The sequence below is a fragment of the Excalfactoria chinensis genome, chromosome 2 (genome assembly GCF_039878825.1).
Source record: "Excalfactoria chinensis isolate bCotChi1 chromosome 2, bCotChi1.hap2, whole genome shotgun sequence".
NCBI lineage: Eukaryota > Metazoa > Chordata > Aves > Galliformes > Phasianidae > Excalfactoria > Excalfactoria chinensis.
The window spans coordinates 2148742-2169430 of NC_092826.1; the positions used below are offsets into that span (position 1 = coordinate 2148742).

At 42.0% G+C, this 20689-nt stretch overlaps 1 protein-coding gene across 1 annotated transcript in view; it reads right to left on the reverse strand.

Moving 5' to 3' along the window:
* The window catches only part of ADGRB1 (adhesion G protein-coupled receptor B1), a 271119-nt gene that overhangs the window by 152137 nt on the left and 98293 nt on the right, over positions 1 to 20689 (reverse strand). The window contains exon 3 of the mRNA XM_072327390.1: positions 1551 to 1709. Coding sequence (XP_072183491.1) covers positions 1551 to 1709 — 159 coding nt within the window. The remainder of the gene's footprint in view (positions 1 to 1550; positions 1710 to 20689) is intronic.

Genomic DNA, 20689 nt, shown 5'->3' on the forward strand with positions numbered 1-20689 from the left:
AGTTTTTTTTACCTGTTTACTGTGTGCTTTCATGTCTCAAAAATGACCACAGCCACACAGCCTTCTCTACCCGCTCATAATGCTATTTCCAGCTTCACTCCATGCTGAAGTTCAAGAAGTGTTTGGGCAGTGCTCTCAGAAATATGATTTGATTTTGGGGTAGTCCTGTGTGGATCCAGCAATTGGACTCGATGATCTCTGTGGATCCCTTCCAATTCAGGATATTCTATGATTCTTTGTGTCTTCTCATTCAGACCCATGTCCAGCAAGACCAATGTGTTCTTTCATCCAGCTGCATTCAGGTGCAACCAGTTTTAGAACTGGACTCTCCACTCAGGTCTAGCTTCCAGGTCCTTGGCCATGGATGGATGCACTCTCACCTTCACTGCTCCAAGACCCAGCTTCATTACAACTCCAGAATCACCAGCAAGCACGGGGGACATCAGTTAAATTTCCCTAGTGTGGGTGAACCTCAGAGGAAAATTAGGAGCTGTGAGTCAAGGAGATTAAGTTCAATATACCAGAAGGTTTCATTTTGAAAAATAAAAATAAAAAATCTAATTGCAACATGATTTAAATTTATGGAAATGCTAAAAAATTCATGAAATCATTTTAGCCCTCATTAGAGGAATATATTTATGTCCCTCTATTTGAACTTCCTCTTTATCAGGAGACACTTCCCTGCCTTTGAAGGCTACTGAACTCTCCCCAGTTATTTGCCTAGTTGGAGGAGTTATTCAAACATTCTCTACTACAAAATTGAAACAAAAAGCAGTGAAGATTTATAAGCATCCATTTGCTAGAATTTTCTGGGCCGAGACACTTCTGATGTTGCTCTTCTCCTCCACATTCCTCTCTACTCAGCTAATGCAAAAGAAGCATTGGGAATGAAAGTGCCACAGGTCACCAGCTCCGCTCATCAGTATCAGTGCTGACAATCTGCCCCCTGCCCTCTGGAGAAGAGGACCTAGAAAGAGATTGTGTGTTAGGAGGAGTGCAAGGCCTATGTAAAAGATCTGTCTTGGTCAGGCCGTGTGTTTTGCCCAAACCCATCTAATGGCCATGTCTTAGTGCTATAGGCTTTCATTTTGTAACAGAAACACATAGCAACAGTACACTTGACTGGGAAAGTGAACTAAGCCAGAGGAGGATGGAAGAAGCAATACTAACGTCTCTCTTAGCTCTATGCCTTATTGGCTTAAGGGGTCAACTGTCAAAGATATGTCCTTAGGGCATATATTTTGCCATCCGTGGCAGGCTTTGCAGCAGTCCTTGAATACCTGGTTTAAGTCTGCTTATGGATACCTGTAGATTAACCTCTGTTCTGTGGGATCTGCAGACGTGTGTTTTAAGACAGGTCAATATGTATGCATGTGCACGTGTGACTGCTAAACAAGCAGGGAAGGCCAGGATCATGCACAGCTGGTGCTGCATGCTCCCTTGAGCCATTCATAAGTCACTGCCTTTCATTAATTACGGCTATGGGATTGAGACCTTCTTGAGAAGAGTGACCCGCTCGCACACGTGCAGGGGAACATGCCTCCACTTACTATTGCACGCCTTCCTATTGCACAGACGTCCTTCCTCCAGGACTCCCTCGCAGGCCAGGCCTTCATTGGGAAGGGGCTTACAGGTACGCATGCGGGTCTGCAGGCCTCCCCCGCAGTCCTTGGTGCAGTCACCCCAAGCCGACCACGTGTTCCAACCACCTGGGCAAAATCCAGAAAACCCCTGTCAGCTTCAGTGTCATGGTAGACAAAGCCAGACCCTGTGATGCACCTACTTCCAAGGCCTTGAATCAAGATGTCTTAGGATGTGATAGGTAGACCACACAGAGAGACAAAATATGGGAGAGGAAAGAAGAAGGATTTACTTCTCACTGACTTCTCTTCAACTATCCTCTACCTTTAATCAGGGACTTTGGACTTTGATGTGTTGTATATTCTCCATTTCAGAGGGTCTAGCCTCCCTACATTGCAATTTATGGTGCAGTGGAGACTGCATCTGCTTTATGAGCTGTGGTCTCCACTGCTCCCTACTCATCTTGGTTAGGAGACCATCTCTGTCTTGCAGAAAGTGGGTCCTTAACAGTCTATCTAGGTACTAGATAAGAATGTGGAGGAATTCCTACCAAACTCTTGCACAAGGGCAGGCAGATAATCATCTCCTCCCACAGCATGAAGAGATGGGAGGGTGGTGGTGGGAGGGGGGTCAAGAACTGATTTATTTCATAGAGAATGACATAAATCTCATCCCCATTTGTCTGTGCTTTAGTCAGACCTTGGGGAATGGATTACATTGTATCCCAGCTTGGATGGAACAGTTTATCATCTCAGTTCCAACCTGTCAGCACCTCCTAGACTCTTTCATACTATCCCTAAGCCTGTGTTTGGAGTGATGCGCTTACAGGCTGCTATAGAATCATTGAATGGCATCGGTTGGAAGGGACCTCAAAGATCATCTTGTTTCATTCCCTGTGTAGTTATCATAGATTCCTGCAGATTTGTTCCTCTTAATCTTTCACCATCACATGATTTTCTCTCTTTTCTACCCATGGTATGCATGTATTCCCACTGTGCCCACACTCAGGAGCAAGCCAGACACTCCAGTTGAAACTGGATTAGGCTTGTTCTACAGTCTCAGTGAATTCTCCTGTGTTCATCCTACAGAGAAGGGTCATATTAAACCCTTACACTTCCATTTTTTAACAAAAATTAGTTTAATTCCGTGGTCTAATCCAGTTTTATGTAGTGCTTGGGAACATTTTTCCATTTATTTGTACATGGACTATGACAGATTTCCCCCTTCCTCTTGCAGTTTTATTCCTCCTCCATGAATCCTATGAATCCAACCCATCCAAGCTCAATTTTTTTGATCTGAAGACAAAGGGAGAATAAATACATGCATCCTTCACAATGTTGAGTGAAGCGGTATAAATACTCGGTAATGAGAATAACTTAGGAAAACAGATCAGGATGGAAACACAGGTTGTGAACCTTCTGACAAGTGGCTCAGGCATCCTGGAAGCAGTGGGAAGTATAGATTGTTATAAGCACACAATAAATATTTGTTCTTCAAGGAGATGGTCTTTCCCTTGAAAGTCACTTTCTCTGCTGGTTTCTTTTCTAAACTGTGTGGGGAAATAGGCTTGTCTCTCCTGTTCCCTGATGGGAGATAGATTGTGTTTCAGCTGCAAGAGAGGCCAATGGCATAATGGCAGATATCCTGATGCCTCAGTTGAGTTGATCAATAGGGCATCTGTAACCAGACACATTTAAAAGCTAATAAACTCTTTGATTGCCCTTTTAAGATATCTTTCTTTCCTCTTCCTGGAAGATTAGGAGTGGGGCTGGAGAATGGAGAGTGCAGCTGCACATAATCTTTAGCAAGGTTTTTGCTTCTTGGGGTGCTTTTTGTGACAAAATGTAAGTGCTCCAGTGTATTAGAAGGTTATTTTATGCAGTGTTCGTAAGCAAAACAAACACAAAGCAGTTATCGAAACTTCATGTCTATCATGAAGGAATATTCAAACAGGCACGCATTTCAGGATGTAATCTGTTATGAAGACATTTAATCCCCAAAAAGTAAACAGAAAAACATACTGCCTAGTCTCAGTAAAGGGGAGTATAGTGCAGATGCCTGTCTTTGACTTGTTCATACTCTGCTTATCAGCAGCAAGGGCTGGGCCAGTCAATATAAGATAAAAACAATCATGATTTCAAAGCTTTAACAGAATGAGATCTCTTTATGAGGCTAGGTAACTTCCTTCCTCTCCTCATTCCTCAGTTTTCATCCCATCTGTGAGTACTAAAGAGAAACTGGAGTAGATGTACCAGTGCACTTACTAAATCAGCACAGGCATTTACAGCCAAGACAAAGGTATTCCCCACTTTATGGTGTAGTCCTTTTTTATCAGCAGGTTGCCCCATGGTCCTGACAAATGAAATACTGCATGTTATTTATCCTGTTTATTGGTTGTCAGATAAACTTTTTGAAATCTTTCTTCTTTTCCTGGGTCTAGTCATTTGTTGTTTCAAGTGATTTGTCTTTTTTAGTGGTGCTGTAAAGAAGCAGTTAAGGGCCTATTACATGAAGTTATACCCATCCCATTTGGAGGAAGAAAAAGAAGTGCTGTGTCATGAGTAAAACATTCAGCTCTTTTGTTTTCACTATGTGAAAGCATCTAGAATGGAAATGGAATGGTGCGGCTGGATAATGGCCAGTGAATGAGCGACCACAGCTGTGGAATGGCTGAACTGTGGCAACAAAGAAATGAATCATCAAATAATTTAGGCTTCAGAAGACCACTAAGATCATCCAGATCATCAGCCCATTCCCACCATGCCCACTAAAATCACATCCCTCAGTGCTTTCATTTCTTGAAAACCTCTAGGGATGATGACTCCACACCCTTCCTGGGCAGCCTGTTGCAGTTCATTACCACTCTTCTATCTTAGATTTTTTCTACAAAAGAACCTTGAACTTGTTTAGAGATTCCAGCAATGGAGCACAACTGCCTTACACCTTTGACCAATGAATGGGACATCTCTATCAGGGAAGGTCATCCTCTTCAATCTAGCACACATTTTCCAGAGGGACATACACTGAGAAGTGAAGGATGAAGGAAACAAATGCTCTGGGTCCACTGCAGATGCCACAGAGGAGAAACATGCAGAGTTTTATCCCTGCAGTAGTTGCATACATGTTCGGTTGCTCAGTTCATCAAGAATGACTCACTGAGCTGCAATCAAAGGGATGTCCCTTCATGGACACCCCTTCTCATAAGAGATATAACTTGGTTTTCACACAACTTCCTTGCTCTGTTGCTTTTTATATATCAAGCGTGGGTTTGGAGGAGACCTCACTGATGCCAAAAAGCAAGTACGAGGTGAAACACAAAGCAGAATCCCAGTGAAGCTAATGGGACATTTTGCAGATAGTCCCCTTTGCCCCTGGAGTCCTGTTTCATCAGCTTTCAATGAACTGCTGCACCCTGCTGATCGATGTGGCTTGAATTGCCATCTGTCCTTAATCCAAAAATAATGAGTCTGCTACAACTGCTTTATGAAGGATTTTGCTTTTCAAAGGCACTGACTCCTGTGAAGGTCATATGCCTAACCAGTTTCTATTTAGCAAAGTTTTGCTCAGCTGCAGCCTTGCAGGCCTGTAGACCTTCCTCGTTCTGCACTTTTGTTCTCTCTAGCTGGAGTAAGCTGTGGCTTACATTTCTAGTTCCAGAGTTTCCTATCACAACCAGAAGCCATAACTTCAATCCTATATCAAGGTCTGCCTTTTATTTTTCATTTATGAGAGCAGAGCTAGCCCCTCATACGAGTTTCATGAAGCCAGCTGTTGCATATGAAGCTGAAGCTCATGAGACTGTTTCGAGTGCCCTGGAGATTGCCATTCAGGGAGGCCTTTAATCCAATTTCTAAAGAGCTTTTTGATCCTTCTCAGTCAGTTCTTATCATGATCACGTACTAAAACAAATTACTTTTCACGCTAGGCTGACCCAATGCATTCTAATTCTCCACAGTTAAATGGAGAAACTTTCAAGATGGTCAGACTCAACTTTTAAGCTCATATTTCCTATTTCTTGTTCTGAATCTTAAGTGGAGATGCCAAAAGAATAGGTCTTTCCTACTGCAAAATAACAGCGATTGCTTCACTTAGAAGCCTCATACAAACACCCTTGATCTTTAGGAAGATTTGCATCCCAATCTAGAGTTTATCTTTGCAGCTGACAGCTGTGATGTGTCTCAGACACCAGTCAGTCAATCATGCCTTTTAATTTAACAGCAATGCCTTAAATTAGATGCCAGTGACAACAGAAAAAACAACAACAAAACAAACGAACAACAATAACAAAAAAAAAAAACAACTAAGGAATCAACACAAGCCAATTAATAGAGCACAGGAAAAAGGTCTTTGCTGACACACTATATCTGTCTCTGACTTTTACTTCTTTAATTTAACCTCTGCATGACCACAGCTGCAGATACGTTTGATTGGCAGCTCTCTCTTGAACTCCACAGGCCAGGACATCTTATGTCTGAAAAAAACATGCTGAGATTACATAAAGCCATCACAGTTCCATGTACAGCATCTGGAATTATTTTTAGTGGACTTATCACAGTATCCAAAGGCTTGGGAATGATCACCAGCTTGTGGCTGTGTGAAAAACAATAATTATATTTCTTATGGAACTGAAGAGGGAAAGATGTTAAAAGAAGATTAAGAGTGAGATTGTTTTGTATGTGAAAGTTAGGTGTCTTATCTAAACTTCTTATACAATGGAGAAGGAGAAAGAGATGTTCCATAGGGGCTTATAGCTACCTTTTCTTATGTGTCAAGAAGAAAACAAGTCCAGAAGGGACTATTCTGAAGACAGTTTTCTATTATACAAAGCAGAAATCTTTCCCTGGAGAGCCATGCTTTCAATTTGATACCTCTGTGCAAGCCAGGAAATAACTCTTTCAGGAAGATGTCCCTTTCTGATGCCCAACGTGATGAGGCTACATAGCAGCAAAAGTGAGTTGCTCAATTGGTTCATTCTCTTCTCTTTCAACAATAAACTCAATATTATATGTTATAGTTTCACAGATTGTGAGTACTAATATCATAATTAACCACCCAAAATCCCAAGAAAGCGAAATCATTCATTCTAGCTTTTCTGTACAACATCTTTCAAAATCTCCTCTTTCAAATCCTGTCTCTGTTCATTGCAGGGGAGTTGGAATAGATGGCCTTAAAGATCCCTTCCAACTCAAAGAATTCTATGATTCTATGACTTATTCTCATACAGAGAAAAAGGAATGTAGGGACAAGAGTCTGGGAATTAAACATAGTTTTCCGTGTGATGAGAAGGAAAGATCAAGGCAGATTATATGGAAAGAACTGCAGATTTCAATATGGGCCCATCAGTGAGATGGATAAGGGAGATTTGAGACAGAAGCATTGATCTGCACAGTTAGGATTATATTTTCCATCCTGAATGTGTTTCCCTCTATCCAACTCTATAATTATAATAGCTTTTTCTTGCATCCCGAGGAGAAAAGTCCAAAGTATCCAGAGCACAAAATCATATTGCTTTTGCTGTGTAGGTTCAACTAGTGGAACATGACAAACTTTAACATTGAACATGAAAAATATCAAGAGAAGTAACCTGTAGCATCTGGAAAACAAAGCAGTTTCTGATATTTCCCAGATTCTTGACTTCTCCCTATCTTTAACTTTACATCTATAAATCCCTTCCATGAAGGTCTGCTGAAATCAGGTAACTATGTACCACCACCATCCAAAGATCGCTCGTATCACTCACTTTTGAATACTCAGAAAAAAAAGTGGTGTGATTTTCAAAATGGCTAAAACTGAAATTGATCTTCTGTTACGTTCACAAGTGCTTTCTGTCTTTCCAAATGAAGGCATCAAGTCCCTGGTCAGAAAAAACATTTTAAGACCAGGTTCAGTCTCCCCCTGTTTTGCAAATCGTTTAAGGATGGAAATGAGGCCACAGTGCTCAGCTTTCAAGGAAACCCAGCACAGGGCTGTGCTTATTACATGAATCCCTGCAAATGAAACACTAGGGATAAAGATGGATTATTTATGTGGAAATTATGGGGGAGGTGGACAGGGAAATGAGAAAGGGAACGTTTAGTTTGGAGCAAGAAATCAAATAAGACTGTGGAATAGTCCTCCTCTAAGGAAGCCGTAGGGGCTTCATCACTTCGCTTATTTCAAAGCAGAACAAGGAAAATATCAGAGAACAAACTTGTAAGGAAAAAATCCAGCATGCACCACTGGGGAGGAATGAAATGCTTCCCCGCCTTGAACCTCTCTGATTCTGCATAAATCACATCAGAGCTGAGTTCACACACTGTTTGCTTCTTCACGTTGTTGCAGACCTTGGTGCAAAGCACAGAGGGGACATATTAGCATAGACACACGCATGCTTCTGTACAAGGATAAATAGATGAACACATTATAATATAACCGTGTAGCCCAAGTTGACTGAAACCTTTTCTGATGTGCATGTCACTACCTATTTGCATTAAAGTTTATTAAAATGGAAATCAAAGAAGGAAAAGAAATTTTATGCCCTGTGCCATCTATCCTGGTCTGAAGTACCTCAGTTTCCCCAGAGTTGTTTTCACCCTTCTGTATAAAATCCTCTCAGAACTCCAAATAAACCTATAAACACAATGACATGTTCTAACACCCAGAGCTTTGCAAGCTCATTGTAACTTTAGTTTGTTTCCTGAGTGGTATTTCCAGCTGAAGGATTTCTGTGGTCCCCAGGAACACAGTATCTCAATTCTCTATGAGCTCCAATGTATTTCTCCTTACAAGAGCCCTTGCAAGACAGGGCTATACTGTTACTGCATCTACAAGCATGAACACAGGGGAGCTGAAAAGGTAAAGGGCTTGCCTGCAGAATCACAGAGGGCCTGCTGTACAACATAGACAGACATTAAATTTTCTTTATGTTAAACATCTTCAGGGAGAACAGAGAGTAAATCCACCAGAGAACCCATGCATCACAGAATCACAGCATCATGGGATGGCTGAAATTGGAAGGGACTTCTAGAGGCCATCTGGTCCAGCCTCCTGCTCTGGCAGGGTCACCTAGAATAGGACAACATTCAAATGGCTTTGGAATATCAAAACTGAGTCAGGCATGTCATGATCAGAGTGGTTTTGCCAAGGAGACACCATTCTGCAGACACAACGCAAACTCCAGTGCAGCTGCCTTGGCAGTTATTCAACCAAATATTTAATGACATTTTGATATGAACAGCCAAACCCTCTTCATACAGAGATGTCAGTAATAAGGATTTTGCCTGGAAGGAGAAAAGAGGTGACTGAAAACCACATGAAAGCAATCAATGTGTGTGAACCTCTGAGGAAAGATGGTGAACAAGCAGGTTGTCAGCAGGTATTCCTTTCCTCGGTGTCCTCTCCTTTGTAGAGATGTCAGCTACACTCATCCTGCAGTTAGAAAATGCTAATCCTCCCTTCCTTGCTGGGGAAAGGCTGACTTAACCAGCTCATCCTTTGACACATTTTTAGTGCTTTTAATTGTAGGAGGAAGTAGACTTTGGGTTTGGTTTATTGTGTGTGTGTGTGTGGTTTCTTTCTTATTAAGATTTCTTTTCAAGGGATGGAATAGGCAGAATAGATGGGTCATGTATTGCTTGGCCTAGGATAGTACAAAACTCTAAGGGAGATAGCTGTACACTTCTATGCTGATGTATGTCTAAAGGGTATGCTGCAGAGTAGAGTCTGTCTGGAGAACCCAAAGTTGGGAGTCAGTAAAGACTACATAGCCAAATGGCTTATGAGATCACTTTGCTGTAAAGAGATACCCACATACAAAACAACTCTGGGGAGAATCACTGTGCGAACTCGATTGGTTGGGATGAGAAATTACACTGCTCTGGTGAGCATCCAAGTCCACTACCTTGGGTTGATCACTCTCACTGGAGCCAGAAATGGTGTTATATATTAATGCCTGGAAACAGGCTGAGAGTGGTAGGACTTAGTGCCACAGGATACAGTGGCGGGAGAAGATAATATTGAGCACATTTGTACGAGAGATGTTCAGGATAAGTGATGGTATTGCTGCAGCAAGAGAGATTATGAAGGGTTGAGACTCTGACTTTTTACCTTCTCAGTCAGAACCCATACACCGAATAGAGTAAAAGAGTACAATAAAACAAGCAGTGAGATGCAGCATCATTTCTCCCCTTCATACAGGTTCTAGATACCTGTCTGAATCATGGTGCAAAGTGGGAGATTTCCACTCCTAATACACAGCTGGAACTATGTTGGTTGGGCAGTTTCCTCCTAGACATACAATTCTCAAAGGTATTGAGAAAAAAAAAAAAACTGTTTAGACACTGTATGATGGAAAAGATCAGATTTGACTGAAGCTCCAAAGTTTCTACTGGGATGCAGCTTTTGACTGGGAAGACATTGCACAGAGTTCACACTTGATTGATAGATATTGGAAGTGCTAAGGAAGCATAAAAAATCAGAGCCACTGTGTAGCATATATTGACCATTCTATCCCTATGTGCAAACATGGACTGCAGAGAAATAGAAGTTTTCACCTCCCCATAAATATCTGAGCTCTATGCTGGTCTACCAAGCTACTTCCAAAACACTTCAAATCCTGTTGCTGGCTATTTTCCTAAACAAGTATCTCCCTCATCTCTGGGATACATATTACAATAAGCCATCTGGTAGGTGGTCAGGTTTTTGGCATCACAAACCTTGAAATAACCCAATAAGTCTTTCACTCTGGTCTTTGCAAAGCCTCACTGCTTCATCTGATACTGAATAGTCAGTGTCTGCTTTCTGCTTGCTATTAGTCTGTGTTCTTCTGATGACTATTTGAGCTCTATTTGATGCTCAAACTGATTAGAATATTTTGAAAATGATTTAACATGGTTCTATGAACCCACCACTGTCAAAGGTAGGAAATGAGAAAGTGAGGTATGTGCAGATCAACCTGGGGCTGGCTCATCTGACAGCAGATGAGCCCTATGGACAACTAGGACTTCAGTGTACAATCCAACAGGAAGGCAAAGGTATGTCTAAGAAGTACATCAGAAGTACCCAAATCACATGCTGCCACTAGACTGCTTCATTACAGTTTAAGTAGCCAGTGGCAGTAGTTCCGTGTCTGGGAGCTGTAGGTGTCCCTGTTCATTGCAGGACAATTGGACCAGATGAGCTTTAAAGGTCCCTTACAACTAAACCATTCTATGATTCCATGATTCTAATCTATGGTATACTAAGCCTAGACTTGTTACCAATAAGTTTTAACCAAAAAGAAACCAAGGACAATCCTATCTAAAATGGTTCTTTCTCATAAAATTCCTTGTTCTGGGAGAGGATCTGCTCAAGGAAAGAAAGGCACAGTAGTGAGCAAATGTAGCAGTATCATCTGTCAGGGTATTAATTATGTCAACACAGATGCTGAGAAGATGCCAGGAAGTCTCAGCATTTACCTAAGCATTAGAAAATGATCTTCTTTTTTACTTTTAGTTTTCTTATTAATTGCCATTGATATTTCAGCAGTGTTAAAGGGCCTTGAATAAAGCTAAAGCTATCCTGGGATTGGTGCACTGTGGACAAAACTGTTACAATCCGTGATCCTAAGAGCCTGCATTAGATAGCACCTAAATGCTGCTGTGACTGGTACTGCAGAGTGAGTAATAAGGGTGTGCATAGGGAGAGAAGAGTGGGTATAAAAACAGACACAGAGATTCAGACTGCTTTACAAATTATTGACCAAATGTAAACATGGCCTGGAGCATCTCCCCTATAAGGAAAGGCTGAGTAACCTGGGTCTGTTCAGCCAGGGGAAAAGAAGACTGAGGGGGAATGTGATAAGTGTTTCTCTAAGGGGAGGTAGGAGGCAAATGGATGAGGCCAGACTCTTCTTGGTGGTGTGTAGAGACCGGACAAAACTTGAACATAGCAAGTTCTATACTAGCATGTGGCAGAACTTCTTTACAGTAAGGGTAACAAAACACTGGAACAGGTTGCCTGGAGAGGCTGAGGAGTCTCCTTCTATGGAGAAATTCAAGACCCAGCTGGATACCTACCTGTGCAACCTACTGTATATTCCTTGCGTTAGCAAGGGGATTGGACTCAATGATCTCTTGAGGTCCCTTCAAACCCCTTGCAGTTCTGTGGTTCTGTGATTAAACATCATGTGCATTAACTTTTCTCTTTATGCGAGAAAATGCAAACATCCATGAGCTATAAAATCTGCACAGATCGTTGGACCCTGATCAGACCGCAGATATTATTTTCCTTCCTTCCAAAACATGTTCCAACATTGAGTGGAAATGAATCCATGTAAGAACAGAAGATGGAGACTAGCAGAAAATTTCTCTGCCTCTTTTTTTTCTCACCTCTGGTACACAGAGCAGTCAAGAGTGGTTAGATTATTATTAACTGACAGTGACAGGGAGAGTTTAGGATAAAGAGCCAGCATATGAGGCATCATTATTTCTTTCTCTAAGACTCCATGAACCTGGAAATATGTCTAAACTCATCCAGACAGACACATTAATACAATCCCAGGAATGATGTTCAGTCCACATCTCCACTCCTCTTTTCAGAACGTTTATCTGAAACCCTCATAAATGTGATCCCCATGGCACAAAACGAGCATGGTGGGCAACCTGAAGTGAGAGAGCAATTCCTTGCATCCCCCAGACCAGTACCTGCTAGACTCCAATCTCTCAGAATGGTTTACTCCCAGAATTTCTCTCTCCTTTCTCATAAATACAATCCAATAATCTCCCCTGGAAATATTGAGCTCTTGTCCAGCAATTTTCAAGTAGCAACAACAGCCAATAATTATAGCTACTAATTACAAGTGACTGCTGCCTGAAGAGTTGTGTTCTATTTTATTTCCCTTTGTGGCCATCCCAGATGGCCGGTGATGGCCAAAAAAAAAATAAATAATAAAAATAATTTAAAAAAATCCAGGTGAGAGGCAGATCAGCATTGTGTGGTTACAGATGGTCCCCCAAACGTCTCAAGTTGGATACGTCTTTTTTTGAGCGCATTAATATGAGCCAAGAGCAACATCTACTGGCCAAGTTGTTTAGTGAGATCAAGTGTAGATCAGGCACAGCCCACACACTTTACAAGCCACAATGCACCTGTGAGATATTTTTAGCTAGCATCCAAACACAACTAGTTAGCACCAGCACTTACCAGCTGTGGAAACTGTCTCCAAAGCAAATATCTCAGCTCTTCACACCTGGGCTTAGCTCAGATGCATATATAATCTAAAATGCAGTTCAAGCTCACTGTGTCCCAGGTATCCTGGTAGGGAGCAAATATCTGTGTATCTCCACTTAGAATCATAGAATCATAGGATGGTTTGGGTTGGAAGAGACTTCAAGGATCATCAAGTTCCAGATGCTTCACTACAGGAAGGGTTGCCAATCATTAGATCAAGCACTAGATCAAGCTGCCCAAGGCCCCCTCCAAGCTGGCCTTGAGCACCTCCACCAACAGGACACCCATAACCTCCCTAGGCAATCTGTTTCATCACCTCACCCCTCTCTCAGTGAAAAACTTCCTTGTTATCTAATCTAAATCTTCCCTCCTTTAGTTCAAAACCATTCCCCCTAGTCCTATCATTATCTACTTGTGTAAAAAGTTAATTTCTCTCCTGTTAATAATCCCCTTTTAAATACTGGAAGGCTGCAACGTCCTTGCTTCCATTGCCTGTACTTGCCCTACTCTTCCTAGTTTGACCAGCAGGTCCTTGCCAAGCCATGCTGGTTTCCAGCCTCCCTTGCATGATACATTATTCTAAGGGATTCAAGAGTTCTTGTGCTCTCAGAATGGCATCCTTAAATAGTAGCCAGCTTTGTTCCACTTCTTTGTCTCTAAGGACAGCCTCCTAGGAGATCTCATCCACAGATTCCTTAAACAGCTGAAGTTCACTCTCCTGAATTTCAGGGTCCAGACTCCACTCATTGGCAGGCCCACATTCTGTGAGGTCAGGAACTCAATCAGGACATGGTCACTGGAGCCCAGGCTGCCTCATATCTTAGTGTCTTTAATGATTTCATCTGCATTGGTGAGCATCAGGTCCAGCAGTGTTTCACCTCTGGCCAGCCTGTTCAATACCTGAACCAGAAAGCTAAAATCAAAGGGCTCCAGGAGTCTCCTGGATCACTTGCAGCTCGCTGTACTTTTTTCCAGCAGATATATCCAGGTAGTTGAAATCACCCAAAAGGATAAGAGCATGCAAGCATGGCACTTCTTGCAGATGAAGCAAAGTCTTGTCTTGATCAAATGGCACCTTGACCACCAGCTGTCTTTTACTGATCCTATCCTTCATCTTAACCCACAGTCTCTCATCCTGTTCCTGACTCTTTCTCAGAGACAGAACCTTGCAGCCTATTCACCTTTTAACACAGAAGGCAACACCCTCATCCCTCCCATTTTGTCTATCTGTCTTCACAGCATAGTGCTTCTTACACTTTTTGTAAAGCATGCCTGCTAGAATCACTAAATGGCTTGAGTTGTAAGGGATCTTAAAAGACCATTTAGTTCCAACTCTACCAAAGTTGCAGGAAATTACTATCGGGGATTTTCATGCAGTCTAACCATAGATACTGCAATATAAATTTCCAAATCTGAAGACAAATTATTTCTTTAAAGATGGATCACAGGGAAAGAGGGAATGGAAGGGCTTCACTTTCCAAAAGGGTCTGTCTAGATTTTGTTCAATTTAATTTTATTGGTAGATCTTGTTTCCCCGCACCCTCGGCCTCTCCATTCACAGTGCTTCTCAGTGCAGAGTGTGGAGCGTGTGTGTCCATCACAGAGAAAAACTGACATAGCTACACCCAAAAAATAGAAGCAAAGAAGACTGTGAGTTCACTTTATTAGGATGACTGAGTCTGAAACTCATTATTAATGGGCATAACTTATACCTCCATCTCTGCAGCCTGCAGGACAGGGCCATTTGGGCATTGATGGGTGAACAGAGCTCTAAGGAACTCCAAATCAATTACACATAAAATATAGTTTCCTATCCTCAGGAGAGCCACTTCTTCCTCCACAGCAAGATTTAAGAGGAAGAAAGGGTGAAGCAGCTTGATCTATCTCTTCTGAGCTCACTATAAGATCACATATAGTTCCCCAAAGCATTGCCAGAGTGGGCAGCAACTCACTCAATTTTAGACATCTACGATACAGATATGTCATTTGAGCCACAAATTCTCACACTTAATGGAGCAAATAAGCACTCTTAAGAGTGTAGTCTATATATTTCACCATCCTGCTTTTGGGTGAAATGATTCTCACCCAAGAATTGTCCATTTTTCTCTATTCATCGTAGAAGGAGACCCAGTGACCATCTCTGATATTGAGGATGCCACTTGATCAGTGAAATCCTGTTCTCGGAGTATAGAGAACCAAGAGATGGCAGAGAAGCAGAAGTGGTTAAAATGAAAAGGAACCAAGAAACTGAAGTGGATTAAAATGAGAAGGAAAGAGCAAGCCTGCCTGATGCAGGCAGGTGGTGAACTTGCTCTGTGTAGGCATTACCTGCTGACTCGCAACCACATCCAACTGTTCATTTGGCAGTGTCTCCTTTCAGGACATGATGTCCAGGTGTTCCCTGCCGACAAGAGTAAAACCACGAGTTCTGAGGTCTGCCATGACCTTCTGAAAGGTAGGGACCAGCATTATTTAATAATTCAGGTGAGACTTCCTATAAACCTGGTGCATGATCTCAGAAGAGCCATCTTCTCTCTAGCTCTGCTCCTTAAAGCTAAGGGGAGTCTCTGATCATGACAGGAAATATAATGACAGTGGTAGCTTTCTTCTCTTGTTGATTGTGATCTATAGGAAGAGATCCCACTTGGAAGCAGTGTATTGTATGTTTTAATGGGCCTGGTGCAGCCAAATCCATCAGATCCCTATTTGCCAGCTTCAGCCAGAAAGGAGTCATAACAAAGTCTCTTTTGACAGGCACAACATTTGCAGAAAAGACAGAAAGATAGGTTCATCTTATGCTTGAATGTGAGCTATTGATAATGGCCTGGCTGAGTTTCTGCTGGATCCTTTTAAGCTCTCAGTACTTCATGGAGTAAGACAGGCAGGTTTTCACAGAAAAATCAGTTAGTGAGTACCAAAAGGCAGTGAGAATGTATTGGGAGCAGGAAGACTGGGATACTCTTTAAGGCTTCTTTTACCTTTTCCTGAGCTTAACTAATTATATCTGATGCTTTGTGGGCCTTTTCCACTTGATTTCACACAAAAACTTATAGAAATGCTTTCAATGCAATAGACTTGGAAGAGTAGGGCACAATCATGGACAACTCTTCCCTCACTGCCCAAGTGCAATCTTCTGGTTACAGAAAATCTCACATGGGAATCTTTAAGGATAAGAGTCTCCTTGTGCATATGAAGGGGTCCTCTTATATCTAACAGATAAAATAAAATAATATAAATAAAATAAAAATTGCTCCAGGCTACGGAGTCACTCAGGTCTGGGTTCAGCTCCATGCTTCTCAGTTGGCTCTTATTTCTAGATAATAGGTTGAATGAAAAGGCTGTATCTAAGCAGATGGGGTGGTAGAGGTTTTCCAAGCCCTGGCTGTGCAGGCACATGAGGATACATGAGGGTAATGTGTGAGCAGAGGCCAAATAAAGAATTGAACATAACATAAACCCAAGACAGGAGGGGCACTAACCTAAACAGAAAGGTTGAGGTCTTGTGTCTTCTTGAATAATGCAAGGAGCAAAATATCCTGTTACTAGCCTAGGGAGCAGACAATTAAAACACTACTTGAAGCAAATGTCTCCTGACTCTGGCTCAGAATTTCAATTAGTCTGGAAAGTCTTATTGCACTTAAGTGTAGGTTAGTGACATTTTAGAGAGGAGAGATTGATTGGGAGCCAGGTTACAGCTCAGCCAGTGGGGATCATGTCTAAGGGCCTGTCCTTAAAAAACAATGTGTGATCTCTGCGTGGCATTTTCCTTGTTTAGCTCTTTCATGTCTCCTATGAGAATGAATAATCCCAGAAGCCGGAGCTATGTCCCTTCCTTTCAAACACTGCCTTATTTTCCTTCTCATTTTCCTCTCTTATTTCTGCCAAATTTTTCCATTTTCTTTTAGCATCCTTAGGCATCCAAGCATTATTTCCTGTGTTTTTTGTTTGTTTGTTTTTTTTCTCCTTTCTTTCTCTTAAAGTTTCTAACCTTTTCTTGCCTCAATAATCCATCTCCTACATCCAAGAAACTCTTTTTTCTGGCTTTGCAGAACTACATAAATCAGGAAAGCATCTTCTACTTTTTGTCTGTGATGGACTGTGACTTCTGTGTCACTGAATTTGGCAAAGCTCACAAAGAAGAGGAGAGTTATACCACAGCAATATCACAGCAGTACCAGGCATACACTGGTAAGTGTAGCCTCTTTTTATCTAATGGAAAATACCCTCAGCCAGTTAAATATATATATATATACATGAAACATGGTGGACACCAAGAAAACAACAGAGAAAGCCCAGGCAGAACTGGCCAACAGGTCCCATTAGAGAGCCCTGCTGTGCCTAGATGTGTGTAAAATAACTACAGTCCTGGGGAGACGTGCATGAAATAGGAGGCAAACAGAGAAATGGCTACTAAGGATGAAGAAAGCTTTAGGAAAGTTAACTTCCTTACATCAATAGCACGTTGATGGACAAGCCTATTGCACACTGTACTGTAAGAATTATCTTCTGCTCAGAGGTGATGACTTTAGCCATTATCAATGGAATTTTTTTGCCTGTAAATTTGATAAATTAATTTCAGGATCCACAGACACTTTGGTACTGGCAATGACCTGTGATGAGATGTTTCATAGCTTCCTGATGCAGTGTCTTGGCATGCTAGGCTAGTCTACAAATTAAAGAGCCCTATTGAAAGACAGTATATATTAGTTCAGTTGGACAGTCAGATGTCTACAAGAATTCTAGCTAGCCTGGAGACAGACTGCAAAGATAAAGCTTTTACAATAGCTATTTTAATTGCACTCCTTCTGCAGCCACTATGGAGACTACAGCAGTACGTGCTGGGTTTGCTGGGGAAGAGAGGCTGCATGTCTCTGGTGGGCAGAGATAGCCAATATCTGCAAGGAAGTCCTATAACACAGAGATGCTCAGGATCAGCACTTACTCTTTCAGTTTTCTCTACGGCTTCCAAAGATGCTTTTGCGCATATCTCTATATAAGCATGTGTGTATTAGGAAAATGAAATTAAATATGAATATCCATTCTTTTTTTTTTTTTTTTTTTTTCTTTTTTTTTTTATCTTATGTGACCAAATGCTCCTGGATAAAACTGCCATAATTCACTTCCTCAATACAGTCAACTCTCAAGCGTAGATTTCCATCAAAAAAGAGGTGACAGAATCATTAAGGTTGGAAAAGACCACTGAGATTGTTAAGCCCAACTGTCAAACTATCACCACCATGTCCACTAAGCCATGTTCTTCAATGCTACATCTCCATGTTTCTTGAACACCTCAGGGGACAGTGACTCCACCACCTCCCTGGTCAGTCTGTTCCAATGGATTACCACTCATTCTGAAAAGAGTTTTTTCCTAATATCCAGCCTGAACATTCCCAGGTGCAATTTAAAGCCACTACCTCTCCTCCTAGAATTAGGCAGAAGCTTTCTCCTCCAGAAGCAAACTGTGGCTTCACACATTAAATCATGCTTTCTCTGCTATAGTCCCAACCTATTTGTTTTGTAGATCCTTCCCTTCTGTTTCTACGGAGGGTGGTGCCATATATGTTCCTCTAACCTCAGAAATGGCCAGTAGATCTAGCAAAAGCCTTTCCAAAAAAACAGCCTTTGGGAACAGACTTCATTGTGCTGAAAGGTAAATATTTGCCAAAGATGACCTTACTGTGTCCTCTGAAGATCCATGCACATAGAGGTAAAATCATTCTTGCTCTCTGTTTGGGCTCACAGAAATATAACGTGATTTTTTATCGTTTTCTTTCTTCCAAAAGGTAATTCTCTTCTCCCTGGATCAGCTTTGAGGAAGGTTTCATTGTCAGAGGAAAGCCTGTGTCACTTCATTTCTCATCTTTTCCCACAGGGCCACTCATGGGCCACATGAACCAAAATCACTCGCAAGCAACCCTTGACCCTTGAAAGCATCCTGGAGGTCTTCAAACACCCCTTCAACAGATTGCTCCCCTTCACACCAATGGAGTAAGATGGATCGATGGGGGACCTGTTTTTGGTGTTTTGGTTTTGCTTTTTGTTTTTGTTTTTTCAATGAATAATTTAGACTAGCTAGGTAATATTTCATTTTACCCTGGCCTTGTTTTACGCTTGTAATTTTTAATTCTAATAATTCCACCTCTAGCAAGCAGAGACTCCTGAGAGCACTAGATTATATCTCAGTGGGCACACTCTGTAATGCATAAATAACCTCTCTGCTGACAGCACAAGAGGACAGGCTGGGCTTTCAGTGACGTTTTTTCCCCCTCCCCCTCCCCTCCGAAATTCTCTTAAAGGAATCTTTATCTATGTGCAGCTATCCTGCAGCATGCTTCTGTTTTGTAGCAAAAGCACTATTTAAATGCAAATGTTGACTTTTTGCCAAGAACTGGAGGGAAAATACTCGGTCTAATGATATCCTTCCAAAAGAACAACTGGTGCTGTTTTAAAAGGAACTGCATCAGAAGGAGTTGGGGTTTTGGTTCCTTGCTCTCCTAATCGCTTCTGCCAGTGTCTTCCTCTACCCTTCGAAGACATGCTTCTATCATATATTTGAAAGGGGGGGGGGGGGGAGGGAAAGGCGCTTTTATAGTACATAGTACATATAGATGTATTTAAACAGGTTGAATTCAAAGTCTTTTGCTCACATTCTCCCTTCCCAGCTTTCCCGAAGAGATCCAGCCACTACACACTCACTCCAGTTCAAAATGTTCACTTTCTCCTTCCTCTGTTTCAGGACAGATGTTCCACATGTTAAATGTCTGGGTGACAGTGACAGTAAGGTAGCTGTTCTGGCTTGTGTAGGAGGGAAAGTGGAGATTTAGACTCAGGATCTGGGTGTGAAGGAAAAGACAGACAGGGTGAGTGAGAAAGGGAAAGAATGTCTGGACCAGGGCAGCTAATATTGTCTGGGAGTACCCAGTGTCTACTCTTTTGTACCATTTGTCTCTGATCCAACACCAGTTATGATTTAGAGCCCAAATTAGGGAATTATTGCAAAGGCAATAATGCTGAAAAGGTAACGAAGTTGGGGTAAATAGAGAGAGGTAAACAACACAAGTACCCAACAAATACCCCCACAAAAGTGGCTTCACCCACAACCATAAGGCTAGCATCAAACATCCCGAGTTTCAATACATGTCTAATGCTCCCAACAGTAAAGCTTTGTGTAGGAGAAGGAAGAGCTTAATGAAGCCAGGATTTGTCCTAAACCCACGCATGCATGTTACCAGAAGCAGACAGGGCAGAGGAACTGTATGGGGATATCACATCTTGCCTTGAATGCAGTGTTGGGAAGAGGACAGATGTGATGGAAGACCCGTCAACTGTGAGAGCTGTATGAGTAGCTGAGGACAAAACACAGGGCAGTACAAGCTGTCTGTCAGTCTATGTGATTCACCTCAATCATAACAGCTTCCCACAGCCAACCCCCTCTGTGTTGCTCAGGGCTTTGCAGGCTGCTGAGTTTCGGTCTGCTTTTCTCTATCTGCTGTGGTTCAGTTACCAAGGAGACAACGATCAGTAAGGGGAACCTTTGTGACATCCAGGGGAGGAGAGTCAATGCAGATCACTCAGGGGATAAGAAAGGCCCTGAGCTCAGAGCTTAGGAGTGAGGAAGCATGTGCCCTGGCCCATGTGAGGTATCCCAGGCAGGCTACAGTCTAGAGGCTTGCAAAGCACTTTTAGAAATGAAATCAATCCATCTGTGAGTTGAGAGCCTGCCTCTTCTCAGCATCAGTTGGATATTCATCTCCGATAGGAAATTGATAGCTAGCAATTTAGAGTGGGGTGGGAAGTTTCAGCAACTGTCCTCCAGTATCCACAGTCTGCTTTTTTTTCCCCTCACTTTTCATGGCCCAGGTGACCTTCACCCTGCCTGGGTATTTTTTCAGGCTTGGCTGGCATTGAGAGATGCAGCACG